Here is a 25,674-nt window from a genome sequence, read left to right as displayed (position 1 = left end):
GGCAGATACCAGATGTCTCAACAGTGTGGTTCGGCCTCAAGACCTGGGGTCATGCCTAGGCCCAATCGATGGAACAGTAGCCATAAGGTGTGTCCATGGGGATACCAAACCTTACCCCACCGCTCAGGTCCAGATACAGCACTCTTGTGATCCGGAACCACCTTCACGGTAGGACTCATACCCAGACTACCAGAACAGGCTATAATCTGGAATGATTACCCGAAGTTAACGCAGTCGTTACATGGCAATCAAACAGAAGAAGAAAAATGGTGGGCCACTGCTCTTTTTTCGCAAGTGATAGATAAGGAATGGCCACCATCAAAAATCAGGAAGAGCAAAAGACAAAAGAGGGCAGAGAAAAGCAAGAGTCAGTTGGTTATGCCAGTCATACAAGATGAGAACCCCTGGGAAACCGACAAATTTCCGTGCAGCCCAACGAGAAGAACAAGTTACTTACCTTCGGTAACGCTTTTTCTGGTAGATACAGTATCTGCCTGTGGATTCCTCACCTTGTGAATATCCCCCTGCGTCAGCAGCATCCGCTAATTCTTTTTGTAGCTTCGCGCCGACGTGGACCGACGTCACAGAGGCACGGCATCTCGCGCGACTCCGCTGACATCACCGACCCCATATCAGGCCCACACCGGCGTGATGACATCAGTTCCGCCCTTTTTTCCCGTGCCTTTGAGGCACACGGACGGACCAATGACAGTAGGAAAATACATAGTATACACAGTACACAATGCTCAGATAACACACAGTGCGAAAACAATGAGGGAAAGCAAAATTTAATAAACATTTCCTTTGACAATAAATATATACATATATACAATAAACATGGTATACAAGAGTGGACAATGGGGAGGCGGGTGGGTCAGTGAGGAATCCACAGGCAGATACTGTATCTACCAGAAAAAGCGTTACCGAAGGCAAGTAACTTGTTCTTCTGATAGATACATCTGCCAGTGGATTGCTCACCTTGTGAATAGATTCCCACAGCAGTCCCCACTCCCGGAGGAGGGTGTCCACTCTTCTATACCAAGAAATCTTGGAGGACAGAACGCGCAAAGTGGCCGTCCCTCCTCACCTCGGTATCCAAGCAGTAATGCTTCGCGAAAGTGTCGAGGGAGGCCCAAGTCGTGGCTCTGCAAATGTCCTCTACGGGTACACCTCTAGAAAGAGCAGTTGTTGCAGACTTAGCTCTAGTGGCATGAGCCCTTATACCGTCTGGAGGTTCCTTACCCACCAGGGAGTAGCAGATCTTGATGCACAAAATTATCCATCTTGAGAGTGTGCGCTTGTGCACAGATCTTCCTTTCCTGCAGCCAGCAAATCCAACGAACAGCTGGTCATCCAACCTGAACTCCCTTGTCCTGTCCAGGTAGAAGCTCACCGCCCTCTTAGGGTTTAAGCGATGAAGCCGCTCCTCCTCCTTGGAAGGTTGAGGGGGAGGATAAAAGGTAGGGAGGATAACGGATTGCCCCAGGTGGAAAGGAGTTACCACCTTTGGCAGAAAAGCAAACCTGGTCCTAAGAACCATTCGATCAGCATGAATGGATAAAAACGGGGGCTTTGAACTAAGAGCTTGAAGCTCACTTACCCTCCTTGCCGAGGTAATTGCTACAAGGAAGACTGTCTTGAAAGACAAAAGTCTCTAGGGACATGAGTGTAAGGGTTCAAAAGGTGAACCCATCAAGAATGTAAGAACAAGGTTCAAGTCCCATTGAGGTACAATAAAAGGAGTAGGCGGAAATTTATTGGTAAGGCCCTTGATGAATCGTAAAACAATAGGTGACTTAAACAAAGAGGGCTGGTCAGTTAAACAAAGGAAAGCCGATAAGGCAGACAAATAACCCTTAATAGTTGCCACCACAAAACCCTGCTGGGCCAAGGAAAGAGCAAATTGAAGAATATTGGACAAACGAGCCCTTAAAGAGTCAATGGACTTTTCCCCACACCAAGCAACAAACTTTGACCATCTATAGGAATAAATGGACTTAGTGGAGTCACGCCTGGCTGACAAAATGACATCCACCACATCGTGTGGGAGGGAAAAGGAACTCCGGTTGCCCCGTTCAATCTCCAGGCATGAAGGTGTAAGGTCTGGAGGTGGGGGTGTAGAACCTGCCCCTCCATCTGGGAGAGGAGATCTGCCCTGTGAGGGAGACGGAGCGGCGGGTGAGGAGAGGTGGAGAAGGTGTGAGAACCACACCCTTCTTGGCCAATCCAGGGCGATCAATATAACTTGGGCCCGGTCTTGGCGAATTTTCCTCAGAACCCGAGGAATCAAGGGTATGGGAGGAAACGCGTAAAGGAGTTGCGAGTCCCAACTCAACTGAAACGCATCCCCCAAGGCTCCCTGCATCGGAAACTGGAGGCTGCAGAATGACGGGCAGTGAGCATTCTCGCGAGTGGTGAACAGGTCCAACGAGGAGTTCCCCGCGTCCGAAAGACGTGACAAACTACCTATGGATGAAGCCTCCACTCGTGGTCGGCAGAGAACTGCCGACTGAGACTGTCTGCACGAACGTTCAGAACTCCGGCCAAATGATTTGCCATCAGACAAATCGGATGGTCCTGAACCCAGGACCAGAGACGCAGAGCCTCTCTGCAGAGACACTGCGACCCCACTCCTCCCTGCTTGTTGACATACCACATCGCAGTCGTGTTGTCAGTCAGGACCTGAACTGACCGCCCGCGAAGGGAGGAAGGCCTTGAGCGCCAGACGTATCGCCCGTAATTCCAGTAGGTTGATGTGAAGCAACCTTTCCTCTGGAGACCAAAGACCCTTGACCTCCAGGTCCCCCGGATGAGCACCCCACCCTAGAGTGGATGCATCCGTTATTACCGTGGCCACCGATGGAGGAATTTGAAAAGGCTTTCCTTGTGACAGATTGCCTTCCACACTCCACCAACACAAATCCGCTGCAGTCTCTCTGGAGATCCTCACTGACTCCGAGATCTCCGTTGTGCTGATACCACTGCCTGCGGAGGCACCATTGGAGTGCCCTCATGTGCCAGCGTGCATGGTTGACCAACAGAATGCAAAAAGCCATCAGACCGAGCAGACGTAGGACCTTCAGGACTGGAACAACTGCTCCATTGTAGAATAAAAGAATAATTTTCTGTATGTCGTGAATCCTTCGAGGAGGAGGGAATGCACGGCATACGGAAGTGTCCAGTACCGCACCTATGAACAGGTTGCGCTGTGAGGGCACCAGGTGAGATTCAGGTACATTTATCGAAAAACCCAACCTGTGCAACAACTGAGTTGTCTCCTGCAGGCGATTGAGCACCTTCCCCGGCGAATCTGCTTTGATCAGCCAGTCGTCCAGATACGGGAATACCGGAATCCCCGACCTCCTGAGATGTGCTGCCCCCACCGCCATCACCTTGGTGAAGACTCGAGGCGTAGTAGTAAGACCAAACGGAAGGACCGCAAACTGGTAGTGTTGCGACCCAACCGTAAAACGGAGATACTTTCTGTGCGACTTCAGGATTGGGATGTGAAAATACGCATCCTGCAAGTCGATCGACACCATCCAGTCTTCTTCCAGCAGCGCTTGAAGAACCTGTGCAAGAGTGAGCATCTTGAACTTTTCCTGTTTCAGGTAAAGGTTCAAGATCCTGAGATCCAGGATTGGCCGAAGCCTGCCATCCTTCTTGGGGATCAGAAAACACTGGGAGTAGCATCCCTGACCCCTTTCCTGCTCGGGAACCACCTCTATCGCACCTTTTCTGAACAGTGCCAAGACTGCTTCCTGCAGGAGAAGCAGGTGGTCCTCCGAAAAATAACCCTGGCAAAGAGGGTAATTTGGGTGAAACTCCCGAAAGGGAAGAGCATACCCATTCCCCTCGAGATTGGGAATTGATTACATCGGATCTTTGGGTTCTCAATCTCGTAGGAAATGGGTAAGCCGACCCTCCACTGGACCCACATGATCCGGAATGGCGGATCTAGGGCTGCTTTGTGCGTTGGCAGGGGGCTGGGATGGGGAAGAATAGGAAGAGGAGGAAGCTTGACGGCCTCGAGAACGGGCTCTTTGCTTGCCCCTATAAGACCTATACAGCGTGTTTTGCTGCTGCTGCGGCTGCGACTGCGTTGTCTTGTAGGATCGAAAGGTAGATCTGCTAAATCCTCTAGAACGCCTCCCAAAAGTGCCCCTGGTCTGAAGGCCCAATGACTTAGCCATCGCCCTGCTGTCTTTAAAGCGTTCTTAAGCAGCGTCTGCCTTCTTGCCAAATAAACCAGACCCGTCGAATGGGAGATCCATCAACGTAGACTGGACATCTGATGAAAACTCACTTGATTTCAGCCACGCAGCTCTCCTTGTTGCCACAGAAGAGCCCATGACCCTAGCCACAGAGTCTGCCGTGTCCAATCCACTCTGAATCACCTGCCTTGCTGCAGCCTGAGTGTCAGAGATTACCTCCTGGAAGTCTTTCCTATCCTCCTCCGGTATCTTGGGCACCAACTGCTTTACAGTGTCCATCAGGGCGTGGATATAACGCCCCATCAGGCAGGTTGCATTTGTGGGTTTCAGCGCCATACTGGCGGAGGAGAAAACCTTTTTAGCAGCCTGATTGTTTTCTCGACTCCTTTTCTGCTGGAACCTGTGGAAAAGCTCCCGTTGATCTTTTGGAACAGGCCGCCTGCACGACCAAACTCTCAGGCAGAGGGTGAGTTGATAAAAATTCTGGGTCATCAGGAGTAGCTCTGTACCTCCTGGCAACAGCGCTAGAAACAGCAGGAGCCGATACAGGTTTCTTCCAAACCTCTAAAATCGGTTCTTTAAGGGCATCATTAAAAGCTGGCGTTGAAACTATAACAAGTTCCCCCTCTGAAGAAGAAGAGGTCGCCGGGGCCGGCGAGGCAATCTTCTGGCGTCGCCCAGGCGCCAGCTCTGCCTCATCCAGGGTGTGCTCAGATTCCGGAGAAAGGAGCTGAGGCGGAGCAGAGGAGGCAAGCCTCTGGCGCCGGGACGGCACCGACCCCAGCTGGAGACAGGCAGCCGCCTGCCCGGAAGGTTGGGGTGTGCTCAAGTCAGGGCTATGAGCACGGGAAACCACTTGTGGCACCACAGGGAGCCCCGTGGGGCCATGCAGCATGGCAGAGGCGCCGTGGGACGAAGAGAGGGATCCAGGAAGGCCACGCTCTAATGATCCAACGTGGAGCGTAGAGGGGGACCCTACCACGACGCGCCCTAGCGACACCACATCTCCAACGTTCCTAGGAGGCAAGAGCTCAATTGGCGCCGGGGCAAACCCGCCGGCGAGTCCGTCGGAGACCCCACAAGAAGCAGAGGTTCCGGGGATGCCCCAGGAACGGGAGAGAACCCAAGGAAGGCCTGCAAGGCCGTAGCATAGGCCTCCCATTTGGGCATGAGTCGCCCCCACACCCGGAAAGGGAGGATAGAGGGGGGGGGGGGGGGATGACCTTCGGGCACGCATGTTCGGAAAGTTCCGGGAACCAGGGCCCCTGAAAACAGAAGGAGAGGTCAATGACCTAGGCGACAAGCTCCTCAACTTACCAAGTAGGGAACGACTGACCCTAGAAGGCGATCTACGGTGGAACCAGACAGTAGAGGGACCTGCAGTCTACGACGAGGCCGGTGGGCGTGACTACTCCGACCGGGACAGCCGTCCCGAGAGAAGCTTCATACAGTACTCCCGCCGAGACTTCGGTTTCAGACGTTGGTAGGCTTCACAGTCCGTGGAGTCATGGTGCTTGCTCAGACACCACATACAAATAAGATGCAGCTCTGTCGCGGACATCTGCCGCGAACAAGAATTACAAGATTTGAAGCCTGAAGGCATCGCACACTTTTCCCGACCCGAAGCGTCGAAAATGAGACCTGAAAACAGGTCAGAGGAGCTCACTCCGGAACTGCGTTGCACGTGGAAAAGAAGGAAAACTGACGTCATCGCACCTGGAGGGACTTATATGACCCCGACGTCAGGGCGGGGTCGTGTGGCGCCGTTTCCCGGCACGCAGAGGTGCTGCTGCAAAAAATTTCCAGATCCAGTGTCACGCCTGGGAATATTTTAACTTAAGGAATCTGCGGCTAGATGTCTATCAGATTGTAGTGTTCTGCGGGTGTGTTGGAGACATTTTGTATACGTACTAGCTTTGATGATTCAGTCGTCCAAGTAGGTACAGACAGGACTGGTCTACTCAGGTGAGCAATGTGAGAAGTTGGCCTGATGTGCAGTGCTCACTATTCTAGTGATCACTATATATCAGTCCAAACAACCCTTATTGATGATTGGTTGTAAGTCAACCTTATAGACCAGCTATCCTAGTAGCATGGATACGAGCAGTCTAAGGCTAAGACTCTAGAGGGCGTGTTACGCCAGCTGTTTTACCATCACATTACCCCTTGAACACCCAGTGAAAGGACACCACACAAGTGTTATGAAAATAAACAGTGTATTTATTAGAATCACAACAACCCTGTACTCTTTATGAGGACAGGGTGCTAGGCACACAACAAAACTCTTACGAAAATACTTAAGTTAGCACAGTATATACAAATGCCCGAGGGGCACGAAAAACCATACACTCTAAAAGTGGAATGCGAAATTACTAGCAGGTAAGTACAGTACTAATAGGCTTTGGAATCGCTAGGACTTGACTATAGAATCGTTAGATTACTTCTAGGAGGCCTAGGGGACTCGGGTGCAGAGTGTGCACTCTCACGCGGGATGCGGGACAAAGTCTATGGTAGCTAGTAAAGCTACAGTTAGTGTTCACGGGCGAACCCGACCTGGTAGGGAGAAAACGACAGTGGATCCTGACCCTTGGATAATGAGGCTATGCTGGGGCACCGAAATGCCGAAGTTACCTAGCCCAGGGGCTGCAGCTGCATATGTCTCAAAAGACGTCGGGAATCCTCGTTGCCGGACCAGGAGCCTGGAAGAAAGATGCTGACAGGCGACCAGTGAAGAGAGTTCGAAGTGATCCAAGCCTCGATCTGGAAGATGGATGACACCTGAAAGCAGAGGGGACCAAGTTCGTGACTACTAGCCAGTAGTCAGTGGGCACCAGGAGGGCACCGGATGGTAGTCACCTCGACTAGGTGAGTGGGCGACGCTGGGCTCTGCAGATCTCACGGACCAGGAGGCGTTGTCGGCGACCAGGATGGAGAGGCGAGCTGTCCCACGATGGATGAAGCTGTCGGCGTCGAAGTACCCAGGATTGGGCAACAAAGCCTTGGCTAATTCAAGCCCACGCGGTGGACTCAAAATGGCGTCTTGAGTGGACCAGGAGGGTCCGGGGTGCTCCTCTTCTGGAAGGGAGCAAGAGCCAGTCGGGAGCAACCAGACCAGCAGCAGTGATGTCGTCGGGCGTCGTTCAGAAGGCCACAAGCCAGCGGGCTAGTAGCCAAACAACGCGGTGAGCAGCAAAAAGCAGAAGGGCCCCACGCCGATCGTGGAGATGCTGGGGGGCTGCTCTTCGGTGCTGGAGCTGCTCAGGGTCGGGGCTTCTCGGACCCCAAAGCACTCGCCAGGAAATTACTCGGCGGGCTTGCTGTGCAGAAGTCGTGCAGTCTTGGCAATAGTCGGTCCCTTGAGGTCTCGTCGCACTCACGGTTCTCAGCTTGGCTTTAGAGGTGAGTAGAGGTCGGAGGTGCCAGGGAAGCCGGGTCTTGTCGAGCTGGGCAGTCGGATTCCGGAGGAAGGACTTACAGCAGACCGCAGTGTTCGTGCGATGGTGCCTGCGGATGCAGGGTGACTACTCCTTAGCCACAAGGGAGAATCTTGAAGAAGGAAATCTTGAAGTCCTTTCGTAGAAAGTCGTGTCTTGATTCCAAAGATGATCTAATTTGGAAGGGGGCCTGCTCCTACCTTTATCTGGGAAAAGGGGGCTGGCACGCGACTAGGTCCTGCCCTATGGGTGGGACCAGGAGGGGGGTGGTTACACCCCCTTCCTTGGCGGGCTTTTCCCCAGCTCAGGGTCTGGAGTGTCCCTGGAACTGGTTCAAGCCGGCCTATGCATAGTGAGCACCGGGGTGCCACTTGCAGTCACCTTCCTCTGAAGCCCTGCCTACCTAGGATACACAAAATCCTGTCTGGGACGGTGCTGGCACCGCCCCTGGCAGGAAACCCTTTGTCCTTATCTCCTGCTCTGGGAGGACTCCCAGCAGCAGGAGGGCAGACTTGTGTCTCGGTGGCAGCATCCATTTTGTGGAGCTGAGGCTCTGTTTGACTTTAACCGGGGTTAGAGGTTACATACATGTCGTGTCCCTCTAGAAGGGTGGAATGCTAACCCCGTCGCCAGAATTGGCGAGGGGTTAGTATTCCAATTCGTATGACACCTTACTCGACATGTTTTGATAAAGCGATACCAGAGTTGGCATATAACCGCGAGGATTATAATGCACTTAAGAGTATATGGTATGCGATATCATGGAAACGGCTAAGGGATAGATCCCGAAAGCCGCAGACAGGCTCAGCTCATGCCAGAGCACCATCTCACACGATTCCAAGCACTCTGCCTTCAGGATTGTTAAGGCCTGCCATAGGAGTGACTGATAGGAGATCTGTGTGTCCATTTTAGGGTTAGATATAGGTATACTATATCTAAAGCAAAGGGTGAGTACACCACCTTGCCCCAGCTGTCGTGCAGCCAGTTGTGTCAGTTTAGTTAGTCAGTCCAGGGGTGGCACAATACATGCTTCAGCCCCTGGGAGACTTCTGGGTGCACCTCAGCCCTGGGTACAGGGACTTGGAGAGGGCCCAGTGCCAATTCAGTACCTGAGTACAATTTGGATAGAGAGAACAGCTAGGCTGTGGGTCTGATTAGCAGGCCCACAGCCAGGGAAAGTCGTAAACCAGTGCAGCAAAAAGCAAAAATCTGGGGGATCATAGGATTGCAGACCCTACTCTCCTACAAGCAACGACTACTGACAGACACTTTGTGAAGACTCTAGAAGCAGTGGTGACTCCGAACGGGAGTACCTTGTACTGGTAATGCTGGCCCACTACCAAAAATCTGGGAAATTTGCAATGAGCGGGATGTATTGGAATATGAAAAGTCGTCCTTTAAGTCTAGAGTAGAAAGAAAGTTGCCCTGTTGCAGAAGTGGTAGTACTTGTTCAAGTGTAACCATGTGAAAATGGTCTGAATGTAGGTAAAGATTTAGTTATCTGAGGTCCAGAATTGGTCTGTGAGAACTGTCCTTTTTGGGTATCGGAAAGGAGTATACGCCTGACCCCTGATATTGAAATGATACAGGCTCTATAGCCCCTTTTAAAAGGAGAGACTGAACTTCTTGTTTGAGGAGGTGTAAGTGATCCGGTGAGAGTATGTGTGACCGTGGGAGAATGTTTGGAGGATTGTTGGTGAAAACCAGGCAATAACGAGAATGAAACATTTCCAGTACCCATGTGTCTGTATTTATGGACTGCCAGATGGGTAGGAAATGTGAAAGACGCCCCAGACAGGTGTTAAATGGTCGTAGGGAAGTGTCGGGAAGTCATTGTTTGGTATTGTAGGGGGAGGCGCATGTATTTGAGCCTCTACCTCTTCCTTTGCCATTGTTGCCTCTGTAACCCCATCTGAAGTAAACCGTAGAGTCAGAGGGTTGATTGTTGCCTTTATAAGTGGTGGGGGTGGTAACTGAGGAGGTATTCTAAGATCCTCCGCGGTAGAAGGCGTGCCGAAAGGAACCACGTCCTGGTGTTAATTGAAGGGCTCCCATGGATTTGGCCACCTATGTGTCCTTTATTTTTTTACAGTCAGGAATCTACCACAGGGCCAAAGAGGTGTTTCTTATCAAATGGTGTGTTTAGGCTAGAAATCTGAACTTCTGGTTTGAATCCTGAGATACAAAGCCAGGTATGCCTTCTTAAAAGGTCGCCGGTGTGGATAGCTCTAGAAGCAGTGTCTGCAGCATCTAGGGCGCACCTGATGCAATAATTAGAAATTAGCTGTCCCTCCCACACTAGGTCTTGTGCTCATCAGGTAGAAATTGGAGCAACTGCTCCATCTCATCCCAATGCGTCCTGTCGTACCTAGCTAACAGAGCTTGTGTACTGGAGATGAGCCAAAAGTCTGCAACCTGTGAGGCTACCCTTTTCCCCCGAAGCATCTAGCAGCTTAGCTTCTATACCTGGGGGTGGAGCATCTCCTGTTTGCGGATTGGCCCTTTTGCGTTCATTGGGAGCCACCAAGGAATCCAATGGTAACTGGCCCCTTATGTATGCTGGAACAGACGATGCCAGCATATACTTTTCTAACCTAGGGGTGAAGATGCCTGCCCTGACAGGGCCATTAAAAATATAGTCCATATGCCTGATCATACCCTTGAGAATGGGAAGTGTGCGAGGACTTGTGTGGTGCTAGGAGTCTTGAAAAGGAAATTTTCTTCTAGGGACTCCTTATGTAGCTGAACCCCAAGGTAGTAAGCAGCTCTACCCAGCAGTTCTATGTAACCTACACTGTTGTCCGGTGGAGAAGGCTTGGTAGGGTACATGTCAGGATCATAACCTGTACGGAAATTGGTGTTATAATCTGTCCAGGGGTCTACGGGTATTGGCTCATTGTCCCGAGCCCCATGTCCATCGCCATCATCCTGATCTTCAGGTGTATGGAGTGAGGAGTGCTCAGGTGAAATTAGTAAGAGTTGAATCGGAGGAGAATGTGATGCAAGGGGAGGAGGAGGAGAAGGATTGGTACCAAAATTTTTCCTTTTTAAAGGAATGTGGTAAGCCTCTGCTGTCTCAGGTTTCTGTTTTATTGTCACTTTTGTGGTGATATGTCCAGTAGTTGGGTGGATATTTAGCTCCCTTTGTTTCGGATCAGGTTTGGAAGGCAGAACATCAAAATGTTGTTCCTTAGATGGAATCGGCACATTCATTTGTTTCGGTGCCTAGATTTTCAGTGCCAGTGTTTTGGATGCTGGTGTTCTGGATGCCAAGGATTTCGGATCCAAAGCGGTTTTCGGCATTGAAGGGGGAGGGGCAGAGCCAGACGGTCGTGAAGCATCTATTTCGACCAGAAAGCCTCACTCGTGCCACAGACCTGTTCTCTGTGCTCGGTAGACAAGCACAGGTTGCACACTTCGTGGGAGTCGGTGCACTGAAACTTTGTGTGGCACTGAGGGCAGAATTTGAATGGAGTCCTTTCAATTGACAGAGGCGGACCGACGCAGTATGCCAGACAGCCTTCCACTAGACACCCAATCGAAAGAGGCTTAAAAAAAAAAAAGTAAATACGGTACTCGGTGAATGGGATTACGCGATCGGAATCAATACCAAACAATACCGTAGAGGGTGAATGTCTTGCGGGCCGAGGGATTCATAAGAAACTGTGTCGCACCAGAGCACAGCAATTCACGTTCGAACCCGATGGCGGAAAAAAACAAACAATGGAGACGATGCCCATGCGCACTATCACCGAAAGAAGGAGCCACCTACCTTGTGACTGGAAATGCTTCTGTTGTAATTTACCTCTTTTCCTCATCCTTTCCCTTGGTTCCTTCCCACTCCCCTTCCCTTTTGTTCCACTTAGAATGTTCCGCCTGGAGCTTGATTTAGAATGTTCACAACATACGTCTGCGTGTTGAGGAGAGTGGATGATTGGAATAAAGAAGCTCTTCCTTACCTCAAGTTGAGTCTTCTGTTATTTCTTACATGCAACAACTTCTTTGAAGAAAAACAAGGTGAAATCTTCCGGAGCCAACACTAGATGGCAGGAGCATGCATAGCATGTGATCTACAACTCACATGCCTCTAACACTGATTATATAGTTCTTCCCCCCTCAAAGCTTTTCCATGATTTGGTGACAAAGACTTGTTCAGCTGGATTCACATTGGAGGAATGGAATTTCCAGTGCGGTTTAGCTCTAATCACTCCCCTTATATCAACCTGCATTTTGAGACACCTGCTTGCGGCCATGCACTCACTTTAAAGAGCTTAAATAAATTAAAATATCCCCCACCACAGAAGGATCTGTTGATTTTAAGTGCCCTATGAAGCAATGGAAAAGAGCATGGTCTATATTATGACCACATGCTTAACAGACTATGCGACAGGTGAGATTTTAAAGCTTACCCTGTGACAGAGGGGAAGGAATCTGTGCTGATTAATACAGTGGAGTTTCCCACATGTTGCTTTGCAAGGTGCTTCTGGGCATACCCATGATTATCAAAATCAGCTAGGAAGATTTCAGTAAAGGAGAAATCAGAGAACTATCCGATAGTAAAATTATAACTGGCTGCCCAAGTGCACATTCCATCAAGTGAGAGTCTGCAGCAGTTCCTCCTTTTTTGGATTGTTCCTCTAGAAGAGCTACACAATTGCAATACAGTCTCCAATGTCCATGGAGGTTCAAAGGTGCGTAAGCAGTTGTTTGGGTGTATTAATTTGATATTTGAAATCCACAGTTTGAATAAGAACATACTTTGTAGGCAGCTCACATTTATATTCAATCTAAACTTTTAAAATGGTTTCTGAAAATACTATAACAGGTTTTCTACACAGCAGTTCATTCTAATTTGTGCTAGAGCAGTAATGTAGTGCCATTAATAAGAACACTCAATTCATTATGAAAACAGTCCGAATACAACTAATGGTTGTCACTGAAGTCGAATATACAGGTTAGCAAATGTTCATGGCTCAGGTACACAATTATGATTCTCTGGTACAAAAATTAACTCCTCAAGGATGCAATAACATCAGAAAATTAAACCAATGGACCATCTCAGGACCAAAGTTGTTGTAGCTTGTGCCACAGGAATAAACTAAATTTATAGGATTACGTAGGAAAACATGTTAGCGTGTTAATACTTTAATGTATACATGGGATAATGAAAAGCATGTGTCTGCAACTGCGTAACCTTTGTAGGCACAAGAGTGAGGCTCAGGAACATCACACTTACCAGTGTCATAAGGCACATGCCAATGCTGATGTCCCACATCTTAATGGTCTTGTCTCTGGATCCAGATAGCAGGAAAGGCCCAGGCTTGCCACTCTTCTTTGTCTGGTGGAACAATAGTTAAAAACAAAACTCTTTACTTGCTTTTATAATCAACACACAACATGTATTAACAGAAAACAAAGTTGAGATTTGCATCATAAATGGAATTAAATATAGAAAAAAACAAGGCTGGGAGGTATATATTTTAACTCCATAGGTTTCAAATAAATTGATTATAAAGACCTAAAACTGATATGAGATATGTGACTAGTCATGCCAGCATGTATTAGCAATGCAATCAGCTGAGTGACCCCTACATGAGTCTGTGGCCTTATTTCTAATGTAACTATTTATCACTGTCACTTTTGCTTTCACTCCCAACTACAGTATTGAAAAAGTAATCATTCACTTTTATATGAAAAAATGAAAACTATGGCAGACTGGTGCTGCAAAATCGACTAATTTGCCTATGTTGTTGAATACTCTTGCGACTAGACCCTACTGTGTACCCAGTTCTGGTTTACTCAATTAGGTTGATTCCCTACATCTGAAGAGCTTATAGGAGTCTATGCAGCTTTCTTCACCAGCGCTATTAACAAATATAATACCGTTATGTGAAATCTTTTTGTTTAAAAATGGTGTATATTTGGAGGTCCAGCTTAACGGTGCAGATATCTGCAAAGCCTATTGTTATCACTTTTTTTTTAAATATAGAAGGGGAAGACAGGCTTTTTGTTTCCCAGAGGACCATTTCTGTTAAAAACTCAAACTGACTGTATTTTCCATCATTCCGCATCCTATTGAGAGCTTACACTACAAAGAATAAGGGATTTTACATATCAAAAGAACATACATACATTAGCTCTTAGAAAGTCACAATTGTTTCCTTTCTTCACTGCAGAAGTTTTTCCTACTGCTTTAGTCAGGACTGAAAATGCAAGCCAGATCTATTAGCTTTGCCAATGGTTGTTTATTAGTTCTTGAGTGCGTCTCATTAATTGCCTCTGTGTCAACAAATGCTCAGCCCTATCCTCTGATAAGCGCAACTGCTTGCCCACACTACAACAAAAGAGAACATCTTGGATATCATTTGTGCCTCTGTAAACCAGTTGGGGTTTGCCTGGACTTTTTACACAGTGCCCCTCCTTTTGCTCCACTACATAAAGAGCAGTCATACGCGGGGAACTAGTTGCCATCTAGACTGCGGAGAACATAGAGCGCAAGCGTACGAGAGACGACCTTTCCCAGAAAATGAAAGAATTAGAACAGATACATCAGCGAACTGAGGCACCCCAAGTCAGGCGCCAACTCAAAGCAATTCGGCAACACCTAGCCGCTCTAGACCAGGACAGAGCGGAGTTTGCAGCCCTCTGGCTGCGTCACGCATATTATGTAGGAGGAGATAGGTGTGGCCACCTACTCGCGGGCACGGGCCTGAGACAGAATTTCTTTACACTCCTTAGTGAGGTTCAAATTCTGGAATTCTCTGTGCACAGGATTCATGCTGTCAATTGGAGTGGGCTCGGGTCCGGATGTAGCACTTGACCCTGAGACATTGTCAGAGACAGAATGGGCCGCAGGTGAGTTGGCTGATCTTGAGAGAGTAGGAGAAGAACGGTGTACCAGAACTGTCGGGGCCACGCTGGTGCGATCAAAATCATTTTGCAAAGTTCGGCCTTGAGTTTTCTGATTAGTCTCGGAATCAGGGGTATTGATGAAAAGGCGTAAACAAATGCGCTGGACCAGGCTATCGAAAAAGCATTTCCCCAATGACCCTAGATGGTGATCCCTGCTTGCGTAAAAACTGGCATTTCTTGTTTTCTGGGGTTGCAAACAGGTCTATGGTCGGAGTACCCCAGACTGAGAAGACGTCCTCGAGAATGTCTTGATCTAATTCCCACTCGTGACTGATAGACTTTTGACGACTCCGTGCATCCGCTGTTGTATTGAGTGGACTTTTTACACAGTGCACCTCCTTTTGCTCCACTACATAAAGAGCCATACAAACATCAAAGGCCAACCAGAAACAAGCAGCCTAGAAAGAAGAGAACACCTGCATAACCCCTACATAGCAAACTAGCCATAGGTATCATGCAATACCAGATCCAACCTCAGTCCATCCAAACGGGGATGGGTGTGGCCCACTGCCCAACAGAACACTGACTGATGGGCTAGACCGGCAAACTGAACTGCAAAAGGTGGCTTGGCAAGAGAGACAACGAAAGGAATGAACCGTTGGCCATCCCACCAACATCGGGAGAGTATTGTAATCAGGTGAGCCAGCAAACCTAGGGTCAAACACCAACGAGGATCCAGAACGTCAGTGTTATTTAGAGGGATATTCCATGCTTCAAAGAAGCTACCATGGACTGTCAATGGGGTGGAAGACCGGGAGGCACACATTCTGGGCGTAGGTGCAATCTTATATTGCTAATAGTTGACAAACCCATAGCTTAAAATGTATTCTAACCACATTCAGAAAAATTTGTACGAATATTTATGAAGCCTGAGAAAAGCATTCCATTCGACCAACTATGATTTTTTTTTTAGCAATCAATATGACCATAGATTCTGTGAAGGACCTACTACCAGTTTACACCCTTGAATTTCCCTTCATGAACTCAAAGACCTCATTCCATTACGTTGACTTTGGTTCGCAGTAGAAGTATTGTCGGCCATCAAACTCCGCTGCATTGCACCCCATGAAGTCAAACCTTACGTTCCAATCCTATTGTACTGACCACTAACTATTTAATATGAAAATGTGTCTTCACTTTAAACAAAGAACTCACATTACGATACTCCAACTATACTCACCACCTCATCAGTAAGGTATCCTGATGTAGTAACTGCAGTCTTTAATGAACACTTCAAAAACCTCCACTGTTTCTACTGCTCACAGTAGCTGCATGTATGAATTTTTTGAAGTTCACTTTATTATCCTGCTCTATGGAAGCAAAGCAGAGCTTCTCATGCTAAAAAAAAACAAGCATTTACAATGCAATAGGTCTCGGGTTAATTAAGTTTGAGCTATTGCCATTGCTAAATATTGCAACACAAACTGCAACAAAAGTCTATAAATTGTAGGCCAAAGTGCACCATTCTGCGATTGCTACAATAGTTAATTGTGGATGCGTTAACAATTGATATGTGCACCGACGGCTGGTAGTGTGTGTGTGTCTGTAGAAATTGTGCACTAATGGCTGGTGGGGTGAATGCCTGGTGGAAGTGTGCACTGTCGGCTGGTGGTGTGTGTGCCTGGTGGAAACGTGCACTGACGGCTGGTGGTGTGTGTGCCTGGTAAAAGCGTGCACTGGCAGCTGGTGGAGTGTGTCTGATGAATGCGTGCATTGACGGCTGGTGGTATGTGTGGGTGCTTGGTGGAATCGCGCTGGTGGTGTTTGTGCCCAGTGAAAGAGTGCACTGATGACTGATGGTGTGTGTGCTTGGTGAAAGTGTGCACTGACGGTGTGGTTCCGTGTGTGGCTTTGTGTGGTTGTGTGTGTGAGTGGTTGTGTGTGTGAGTGGTTGTGTGGGTGAGTGGTTGTGTGGGTGAGTGGTTGTGTGGGTGAGTGGTTGTGTGGGTGAGTGGTTGTGTGTGAGGTTCCGTGAGAATCGTTATGATGTTTTGGGCATGATCGAATATGGGCAAGTTTGGTATCTATGAACCGTAAATGACGAGTTTAGTAAGTGTACGCGTTTTCGCTACACTACTTGGAAGGGTTCGCCTTATTTATGCGTTTCTTCATTCGAACCCTCGGGTTCCATTTTAGATACGGCATCCATTTTGTTTCTTGCCCTCACATAGTCAGCGAACAGGCAACTGTCCGCGTCATGACCCTTAGTTCCCAAGCTTTACGGAAGATGCATATTCCTTTTGTGCGCCCTTTTATGGCGAGGGGGATGACTCTGCAAAGGCAGATGGCTTCGCTTGAGGGTAATCTTGCCGTGCCGGTCTATTGTTTCAGCCGTGCATGTGCTAGGATCGAATCCTTTGATCCTGTGATCATGCTTCCGATATTACCCTCACACTCTTTTCTCTACTGTTGTCCGTCTTCCTTGCAGCTGTTCTTGTCTCTTTCTCTCGTTCGTTTACAACTAGAGTGGAATGTGCCTAACGGTGAGAAGATGTGCTTTTACAGTTGGGAACCGGCAATGTTACTGTAATTATGTTCCGGGTTTCAAGAAGCCCTTTTGAAGTTTATTGTGGGAACTGAGTTGTAACCTTTTGTTCGTATGTTGTGCAATGACAAAAATGTGTATAAAAGGAGCGATCCACATTTGCAATTTGAAGCAGACTCTCAGAACCTACACTCTGTTGTACTTCTTGTGACTTTTGCCTCCATGCAGTAATAAACGCTGATCTTTGACGCCGAAGGAAGTGTCCCGTGTCTCTGTCATTTGTGCGCCAGAACAGGTAACCCACAAAGGTTTCAGGTGTTGTCCCCTGGCACCGCTGGGCCTTAAATAGTCCAGTCCTTCATGTGGGTGAGTGGGTGTGTGTGTGTGTGTGTGTGTGTGTGTGTGTGTGTGTGTGTGTGTGTGTGTGTTTGTGTGTGTGTGTGTTTGTGTGTGTGTGTTTGTGTGTGTGTGTGTGGTTGTGTGTGGTTGTGTGTGTGTGTGGTTGGTTGTGTGTGTGTGTGGTTGTGTGTGTGTGTGGTTGTGTGTGGTTGTGTGTGTGTGTGTGGTTGTGGTTGTGTGTGTGTGTGTGGTTGTGGTTGTGTGTGGTTGTGTGTGTGTGCGTGTGGTTGTGTGTGTGGTGTGTGGTTGTGTGTGTGGTGTGTCCAAAAGTATAGCTAAAAAGAATTATTATTAGAATAAATTATTTGGAAGGGCCGGAAGTGGAAACACACAGAAAACTGGATATTTGCATAATGAACCAGACCAACTATGTTTCTAACGATGGCAACGCACGAGATGAAATGCTGATTATCATTAAAGTGGGGTTGGGAAAACTAAAAGAAAGACAGACCAATCGCATGGCCTGCAGATGCAGAACCTGAAAGCCGGACGAAGACCGGATGTAGGTGTTATCGACAAGGATCTTGCACAAGAACCTCCCTTCTATGCACTAGACCAAATATGCAGCGACGAACAATCACCTGTGAGGTTTGGGGGGGAGAATCACTTTCAACAACAAATGGATAACCAAAATCTGAAAAGCCTGCTAGGCGAGACCATGAGATGGCAGACAATGCTGCAGAAAGAAGTGCAGTATGAAACAGCACAAGGCACCCAGAGCCCAGCCATACAGTAAGCTACAATTCTGCCTAGGCTAGAACAAACTGTTACACAATGAATGTAGAGGTGGCACCCTTCCTTCCAGTGCCTATACAGGGCACGGCAGAACACGGACCCAGGCAGATCGATGCACCTGTACGCAGCACATAAAGGACACGGGGCAACCACCCAGGCCCAGGGCCAGGGAGGGGATATGCACCTGTGCACTTCAGTGCGGGTCTAATGGCAATGGAGGGCTCAGAGCTCATGTAGGGCACTGCAGAGCACAACACTACAAAATGTAGTTTGAATACAGTAATTTGTAAGCACTAAAATGCATAATGTACAGCAAGATGTCTCACGGAGTTAAACTCTTGCTGCTAACATCGGTTTTGATCGGAAGAACCAGCAAAGCCAACGTAAATGTCCATCCTTCCTATGTATGTAAACTGCGTACCGATTCGTTGGTTAACTAACATCTTTTGTTGCAGCGCTTTTAAGTCGTAAGTGTGGTTTGCAGTGCTAAAAACGAATTATTTCTCTCACACACTTTTCATATATTTTGGATTCTGAAACTGTTGCCACATTCCTTTACCCATCTGATATTACGAATGAGTTTTCTCGGATTTTCTCACTGCAGACTCTGCTGCTACTTTTATTTATGTGTGTTGCACACACTCATGTCAGCGTCTGCTCCACCACTAACGTAGCTTCCTGCTGCTGCGTTTTCTGTTCATACTTTCGTTTTAGTTTTTTCTGCCACTTACCCTCAGGAGCCTGCGGCTGATTGTCATTTCACTTTCTGCTACAACGTCATTTCCGTGTCTGCAGTGCTGATACTTTCCACTCTGTATTTATCCAATTTCAATTAAATGGATTATAATTTTAATTCTGTGTATGTGGCTACCCTCCTATCAGCATTCAATAAACTTTCATTTCATTGTTTATTCCTGTTTTTATTTCAGTGTCTGCTGACGCAGGTTATTCCACTTAATATCGTGGCGTTCACTTCAGTGTCCACCGACACCTAAATATATATATCATTTTATATGTTGGATTGCTCGGTGTGCAATTCCTTAAAAGCGCTTCTGGAGCGGTTCTTAAAATCCGCGCCAAGTGAAGCGTGAAAACCCATCCCCTGCTGGAACACTGCTGTTCTAATGTCACACTTTCCAGAAATGTGGAGTACTGGTGACATTGATTACATCCTATACAGGAGAAGGAGATGACCGGAAGTCATGCTTTGGGGAGTAGGAGGGTAATTCATGGCTGAAGTCAGGCATTGTCAGAGGTAGGGGTCACTTGCCTAGACCCATCGCTGAAATGGCCGATTTGAACCCTTATTATCAAAGAAAGGAGAAGCAAAGTGTAATTGTCTGAAACCTCCAGGGCACCACATTATTTTCCTAAATGTATGGTTTTCTGCACGAGTGCCTGCTTGCAGCGTTCCTTCAGTACGGAGCAGAATTGTGAGAGACGCCCCACTTAGAGTATTACGGTAATGCCGAAGGGAAACAGAAAGTGCGCTTCCAACGGCATAGGACCTCGGGTTCCGCAGGAAATCTCTTTGGATGTTTCAGGAAAGCCTCTTGGATGTTGCATTGAAGGCGAGCGGGTCAGCCGGGCTGGGAGCAACATGTACCCTACGTTTCCTTTACGAGTTCAGGATTCTCTTTGGATGTTTCAGGAAAGCTTCTTGGATGTTGCATTGAAGGGAAGCGGGGCAGCCGGGCTGGGAGCAACATGTACCCTACGTTTCCTTTACGAGTTCAGGAGTGAACAATGGCAAGCAGTACGGGAGTGAGGGTAGGTGAGGGTGCCGCTGCCTGCTTGAGGGGGCAGAAGAGGGCTGCGCTACTTACTCCGTCCTCTGCAACATAACGGTATGTTGGTGCGCGCCGTGGAGCCCTGGTCTGCCCTCGGCCGCTTTTGCCATTGAATACGGTAACTTTTGCCGATGTCTGCATCAAGTCCCACTGGTTTCCTCAGTGTGTTTTTGTGCAGCGTTGTGCGATCGCTATAGTAATAGAAAACAAAAAACAGGACAGGGGAAAAAATAATCCCCCTCCCCCCCGAAGTGTATGGTGTCATCCAATTGCCATAATTCTGGCCAACCTGAAGATGATGAAATATTAAGTCGACCTTGCACGGTTTGCAGTCAGTGCCTTGCACGCAGACTGTGCTACAGACACAGAGCCACTGAGAAGTCTTCACGCGCCACACCCACATTTTTTGTAACTCAAACTTTCAACCAGAGGGCACAGATGCCCACACCTCCCACCCCAGAATGACACTATTCTGCTGAAATCGTCTCTTGCGTAATCTAAATAAAAGTGATCAACTCCCTAAATCCTCCTTCGAGTCCCGAGCCTTTACAAGAAGTTTTTAAATAACTTAAAGATACACAACCGCCGGCGCAAGCGCAATTTTAATTAAAAAAAGGCCCGAGTTCAGTCAACGCTGCCTGGCCTATTCCTGTCACAAAACTACAACTAAACTACCAAAAACTACAACAACAAAAAAAAGCCAGCGAGTGGTGTGCGCGCCACTGCGAGCATATGTTTTGAATTATCGCAGCTGTCAAGCCGCGATAATTCAAAACATATGGTCTCTGGTGCGTGTAACAGACACCAATAGGCCATGGGCGGAGCTAAGCGACCACCCATGGCCTATTGCGTGTTCTGTTAAAAAATAGCACGCACGCGAAGGCCAATGAAAATGGACTTTGGAAATAACATGCACGAACTGAGTGGAATTTCCCGGTCCATTTTCAAATCCCAGAGAAAAGGACTCTCGCTGCGCGACACTGCATGCGCAGTGTACGGCAGGCCCGAGCCCTATAAAGACTTTCAACCTACCTTCATTCTAAGAAAATAAGTTACTTACCAGTAACAGTTATCAAGTATGTATCTTCCATAGATTTACAAGCTTGAATCTTTCCACGTCCTCGAAGTGGGACTCCCACTGATTTATAGTAAAGAAGTATGTAGAACTATCAGGTTATAATGGCAATAGGCCATCAGTTTAATAGCCTATGTCCTTTTTAAAAAAACAACCGAACTGTAACTAATCAGGCGCCAGCACTTATAGAACACACTCCCAAGAGAGGCAGAGTACCACAGATTTTCAGCACAAATGTAAATAACCTTCTTAGCTATTAGGTGAGCCTCTTCGGGGAGGAAGGTGGGTCGCATTTTAATCAATGAAAGATACCAATACTGGATAACTGCAGTTAAAGGCAAGAAACATTTTCTAATCCAATATTGGATCTTTCATAGATTCCCATGCTTGATTCAGAGTAGCAAACAGTTGTGTAGGTAATTTAAGTATCCTTAGAGGATGGTGGTTAAGAAGACAATATATATTTACAACAATCTATCTTCGTAAATACATATACGTATAATGAGCTTTATAGGAATTCAAATCTATAACCGATAAATTAACTGCAAAGGATAAAACTTAATAGACAATACACCACAGTATGATATGCATTGGAATTTAAATATGAATGAACACCTCTATGTAAAGAGTTTCCCCTTATCAAAATAGAAGGCATATGGCTGTGTCGCTGTGTTGTGCTGATTCCAGGCAGTAATGTTGCACAAATGTGTGAAAGCTTTCACGTCGCAGTAACAACTCTCGTTGAATACGTTTTAGCTTTCGTGGTTAGTAGTTTGCCAGCTTTGGAGTGGCACAACTGAATTGCTGCTGAAATCCACCTTGCTCTTGTGGCTTTCGTAACTGCAGTCCCTTGACAAGATTGACTAAGATACTAGCAGTTGATCTGTTTTGCAAATATTCTTTGTACGATGGAAATAGACCTTAATACATCCAATGTATGTAGGGATCTTTCGGCCGGTGATGCCGGATTAGGGAAAAATGACCGCAGTATGAAAGGTCCATGGACATTAAATTGAGTAGGAACCTAGGATTGAATTTTTGGTTTATTTTCAGAAGTTCGAACTCTTCAGTAAAACGCAATAAAGTCTCTTGCATTGTAAAAGCCTGAAATGTTGCTGACTCTACTTGTGGAGGTGAGAGAAAGTACTAGAGCAACCTTCTACGCGAGGAATTTTAACTCAGCTTTGTGAAGAAGTGCGAAAGGCTGTTTCATGAGCTGCGAGTGCCACAATGAGGTGCCATTCAGGGGGAGGAGCTCGCACCAGAGGGAAAGCCAGGAACAGACCTTTCATAAACTGTTTTATTACTATAGTACAAGAGAGATTGCGCTGATCATCTGTATCTTGAAATAACCAACAGGTGAAATTTGACCCATGCATGCACAAGACCTGATTAAGCCAGTAAGAGGAGATAAGGCAGGATCTGTTCTGGAGAGGCTTCTAATGGGTGAAAATTACTCTGGTGACACCATGAACAGAATCTTTTCTATTTTAACTTGTATGTTTTGTTGGTGTCTTCCAATCATACTTTGGATAACATATCTCTACATTTCAGAGTGATGTTTAAATCTCGAAACTCCTTTAATGCGGTAGTCATGCATGTAGGTGGAGAGAGGCTGGCTCCAGATGCAAGATCTGGCCCTGGTTCATTGTCAAGTGTTCATGTTGTTGGCAGGCGAATGGGACCGGTCTCTGACAGGAGGAAGAGCTCCGTAAACCAGTGCTGCCTGAGCCACTTGAGAGCGATTAAGATCAGGCAACGGTGCTCCATTTTCATTTTGCTGAGAATCTTTGGGATTAGTGGGAAGGGGAAAATCATAAGCATAAATCCCGGACCATCACTTCGAAAGGGTGATGATCCTGGGAGGGGATATTGACTGGAATAGAATAGGCATTTGGGATTCCTATCTGTCATCAAGAGATCCAATGCTGGTTTCCCCCACAGTGAAAATATTTCGTCCAGTTGCAGCTGATCCAGCTCCCACTCGTGGCAATTATTTGGCTCTGCTGAGTGTCCTGACATGTACTCTGCCTTCAGGAATATCGTGTGGGTCTTGAGACCACTCCAAAGTACTTGGACTTTGTAAGACAGTATCAGTAATTCGGTACCTCCTTGTTTGTTGATATAATACATGCTGGTCATAGTCTGTACGGACGGACCAGCATAGAGTATCCTGCGATTCATGGGAGAAAAGCCTGCAGGGTAGGAAAGATGGCTTTCAGCTTCAGGCTGTTGTCATCCATAGATTTCAGACGTGCCAACCACTTTCCCTGAATCTGTAGGTTCTTTAAGTGGACGCCCCAGCCTTCTAGTGAAGCTTTCGTGGTGATTATAAAAGCGGGTACCAATGGCGGAAATGTGAGGCCTTGAGAGAGATGAGATATATGACACCACAATGTTAGAGCTTCTATAGTCCTTGGGGTTCTGGTCATCAAATCCTCGAAGGATCCATCTTATTGAATCCACTAAAGTTGCAGCTCTTCCTGTAATGGCCTCATCTTGAGGTGTGCAGGCGGAACTATGTTGATTGCAGAAGAAATCATTCCCAGTAGTACGGACCTGTCAGGTATCTATAAGGAGGACTTTTATAAAATAGGTTTTATATGCCCTGGGAATAGTGAAATTGCACAACTCACTTTCCTTATTGTAATATTTTTACATATTCAGTACCTTTAAACTCTCCCCTAGGTTTTTCTGGGAGGGGGGGGGGGGGGTTCCTGTAGATAAGCAGGGTCCTTATAAAAGATGTTTTATAAGCCCTGGTGTTGGAGAAATTGCCCAGTTCGTTTTCTCCATTGCAGAGCCTCAGCCACATAGGTTAACATGACAAGAAGTTAATAAGTCCCGCCAGGAACAAATATAATTCAAGGACCTAGTAGAATAATATTGACAAACCTAAGAATATGCCATTGTTGAATTCATCTTAAAATGCTCAAGAAGTTCTAAAACTTTTTAAGCCAAAATTCAGCCTTCCAGTGATCTGCTCTGATTGGTCAGAGTTAAGTGGATTAGCCAGGCTGTTTGATGAGGTGATAGGTAGACCCTGAGGTGAAAGAGTGTGAGAAAGTGCCTTATTTCGTGCATGGTATGCCCCCACTTTTTGCTGAATTGCTGATGTGCATTGACTGAGTGTGCCCGGGGCTCCTGCCAATCAGGTGCCCAGGGCCTGTGTTCCTTCCCCAAAAACTGTATTGAAGCTAAAACCCAATTGGCATCTCTGGCCACATGTCAGCCCGTGGTAAATGGTATCCCAGGTACCCAGGGAATTGTAACCAGATAAGACCCCTAAGGGCTGCAGCACTTATTGTGCCACCCTTAGGGGCCCTGCATCCTGACACCCACACACTACGTTTGCAGACTGAATGTACTGGTGCAGAACTAAATAGAGTTGACATGGCACACATCCCAGTGTGCCATGCCCACAAATCCACTGCCCTGGCATACATCAGTCACCCCTCTGGCTGGGGACCCTGTGCCAGTGATGTGGGCACAGGTGCCCTGTGCCCCTACAGTACCCAGGGCCATTCCTGGGCACTGTAAGTGCAGTGCTGCCATTAAGAGTATATGGCGCCGGGAGGTTGTCATTACGAACTCCACAGCATCATAGTGGCTACACTGAAGCCTGACAAGTTTGATAGCAAACTCCTCAGCACATTAAACCCAGACTGATGCCAGTCTTTTTTGGTGCCGGCACCGTGGGAAGGCCGACTCGAGCCCGAATCGCCTGAAGGCTTAGTTAGCTTCTTAGCCGGGCCCGAAGTTGGGCCGGTAGAAGCAGTGTGTCAGTGTGCACCCGAGGGTGTGACCGGGGCCTTCTTTTGATGTGTCGAGGAAGGGTCGGGTCGACGGTCTTACTTACGACCCGCTGTGCTGGAGTGATGTCCTAGACTTCGGAATCTTCTGACTCGGAGTTGCTGTCGACGTTGTGTTGTTATGGGACGTCGACGCCTTCTTTAAAGATGTAATCCGGAATCGGAGCTGAAGACTGAGCCATTGTTCTCCTAGCTCTTAGGTTCCGGATAGTCTTGTTGGAGCGGAAAGAGGCACAAGCGGAACAGTCTCTGGCCTCGTGCTCCGGGGAGAGGCAAAGGTTACACACTTCATGAAGGTCGGTGTGGGGAAACTTCAACCCACATTGAGGACACTTTTTAAATAGCATCCTTTCCATGAGCTGGAGTCGAGGCCTAGTTAGGCCCGAAGGCAGTCGACTATGACCGGAATCGAAATCTTCGGTGTTTAAGAGCAATGTTCCCTCTAATTTTTTCCCCCTGTGTGCGGCAGTGGAGGGCCTTTGTGCGCTGCAACCATGGCTATGTGCGCCAGGAACCAAACCGCGCGTCTGCGGCGCCAAATGGCACTCAAAACGTTTACTTTAAAAAGTGAAAGGATGGTGCATTTTCACACATACAGCGCCACTATAAGGGTCTTAAGGGCCTCTGTGCCATTAGTTTTTTGTGCCCCTCTTGCCTCTGTGCCACTCGTTTTTGTGCCCCTTTTGCCTTCTGTTCCACTTGTTTTCCCCTAGTTTTTTGTGCCTTTCTGCCCTCTGTGCCACTCCTTTTTACCTCGTTTTTTGTGCCTTTCTGCCCACTCGTTTTTTGTTCCTTTCTGCCCTCTGTTCCACTCGTTT

At 47.5% G+C, this 25,674-nt stretch overlaps 1 protein-coding gene across 4 annotated transcripts in view; it reads right to left on the bottom strand.

Annotated features, from left to right (window-relative positions):
* PAFAH1B1 (platelet activating factor acetylhydrolase 1b regulatory subunit 1) overlaps positions 1-25,674 on the bottom strand; it is a 593,618-nt gene that overhangs the window by 143,170 nt on the left and 424,774 nt on the right. For all 4 annotated transcript variants that reach the window (XM_078679307.1, XM_078679308.1, XM_078679311.1 and 1 more), the window contains one exon: positions 12,885-12,986. In XM_078679307.1, the coding sequence (XP_078535433.1) occupies positions 12,885-12,986 (102 nt within the window). The remainder of the gene's footprint in view (positions 1-12,884; positions 12,987-25,674) is intronic.

This window comes from Lissotriton helveticus, chromosome 3_1, assembly GCF_964261635.1.
Source record: "Lissotriton helveticus chromosome 3_1, aLisHel1.1, whole genome shotgun sequence".
Classification (NCBI taxonomy): Eukaryota; Metazoa; Chordata; class Amphibia; order Caudata; family Salamandridae; genus Lissotriton; species Lissotriton helveticus.
Note: the sequence above shows the minus strand (reverse complement) of the source record. Positions and strands in the feature narration are given on the sequence as shown.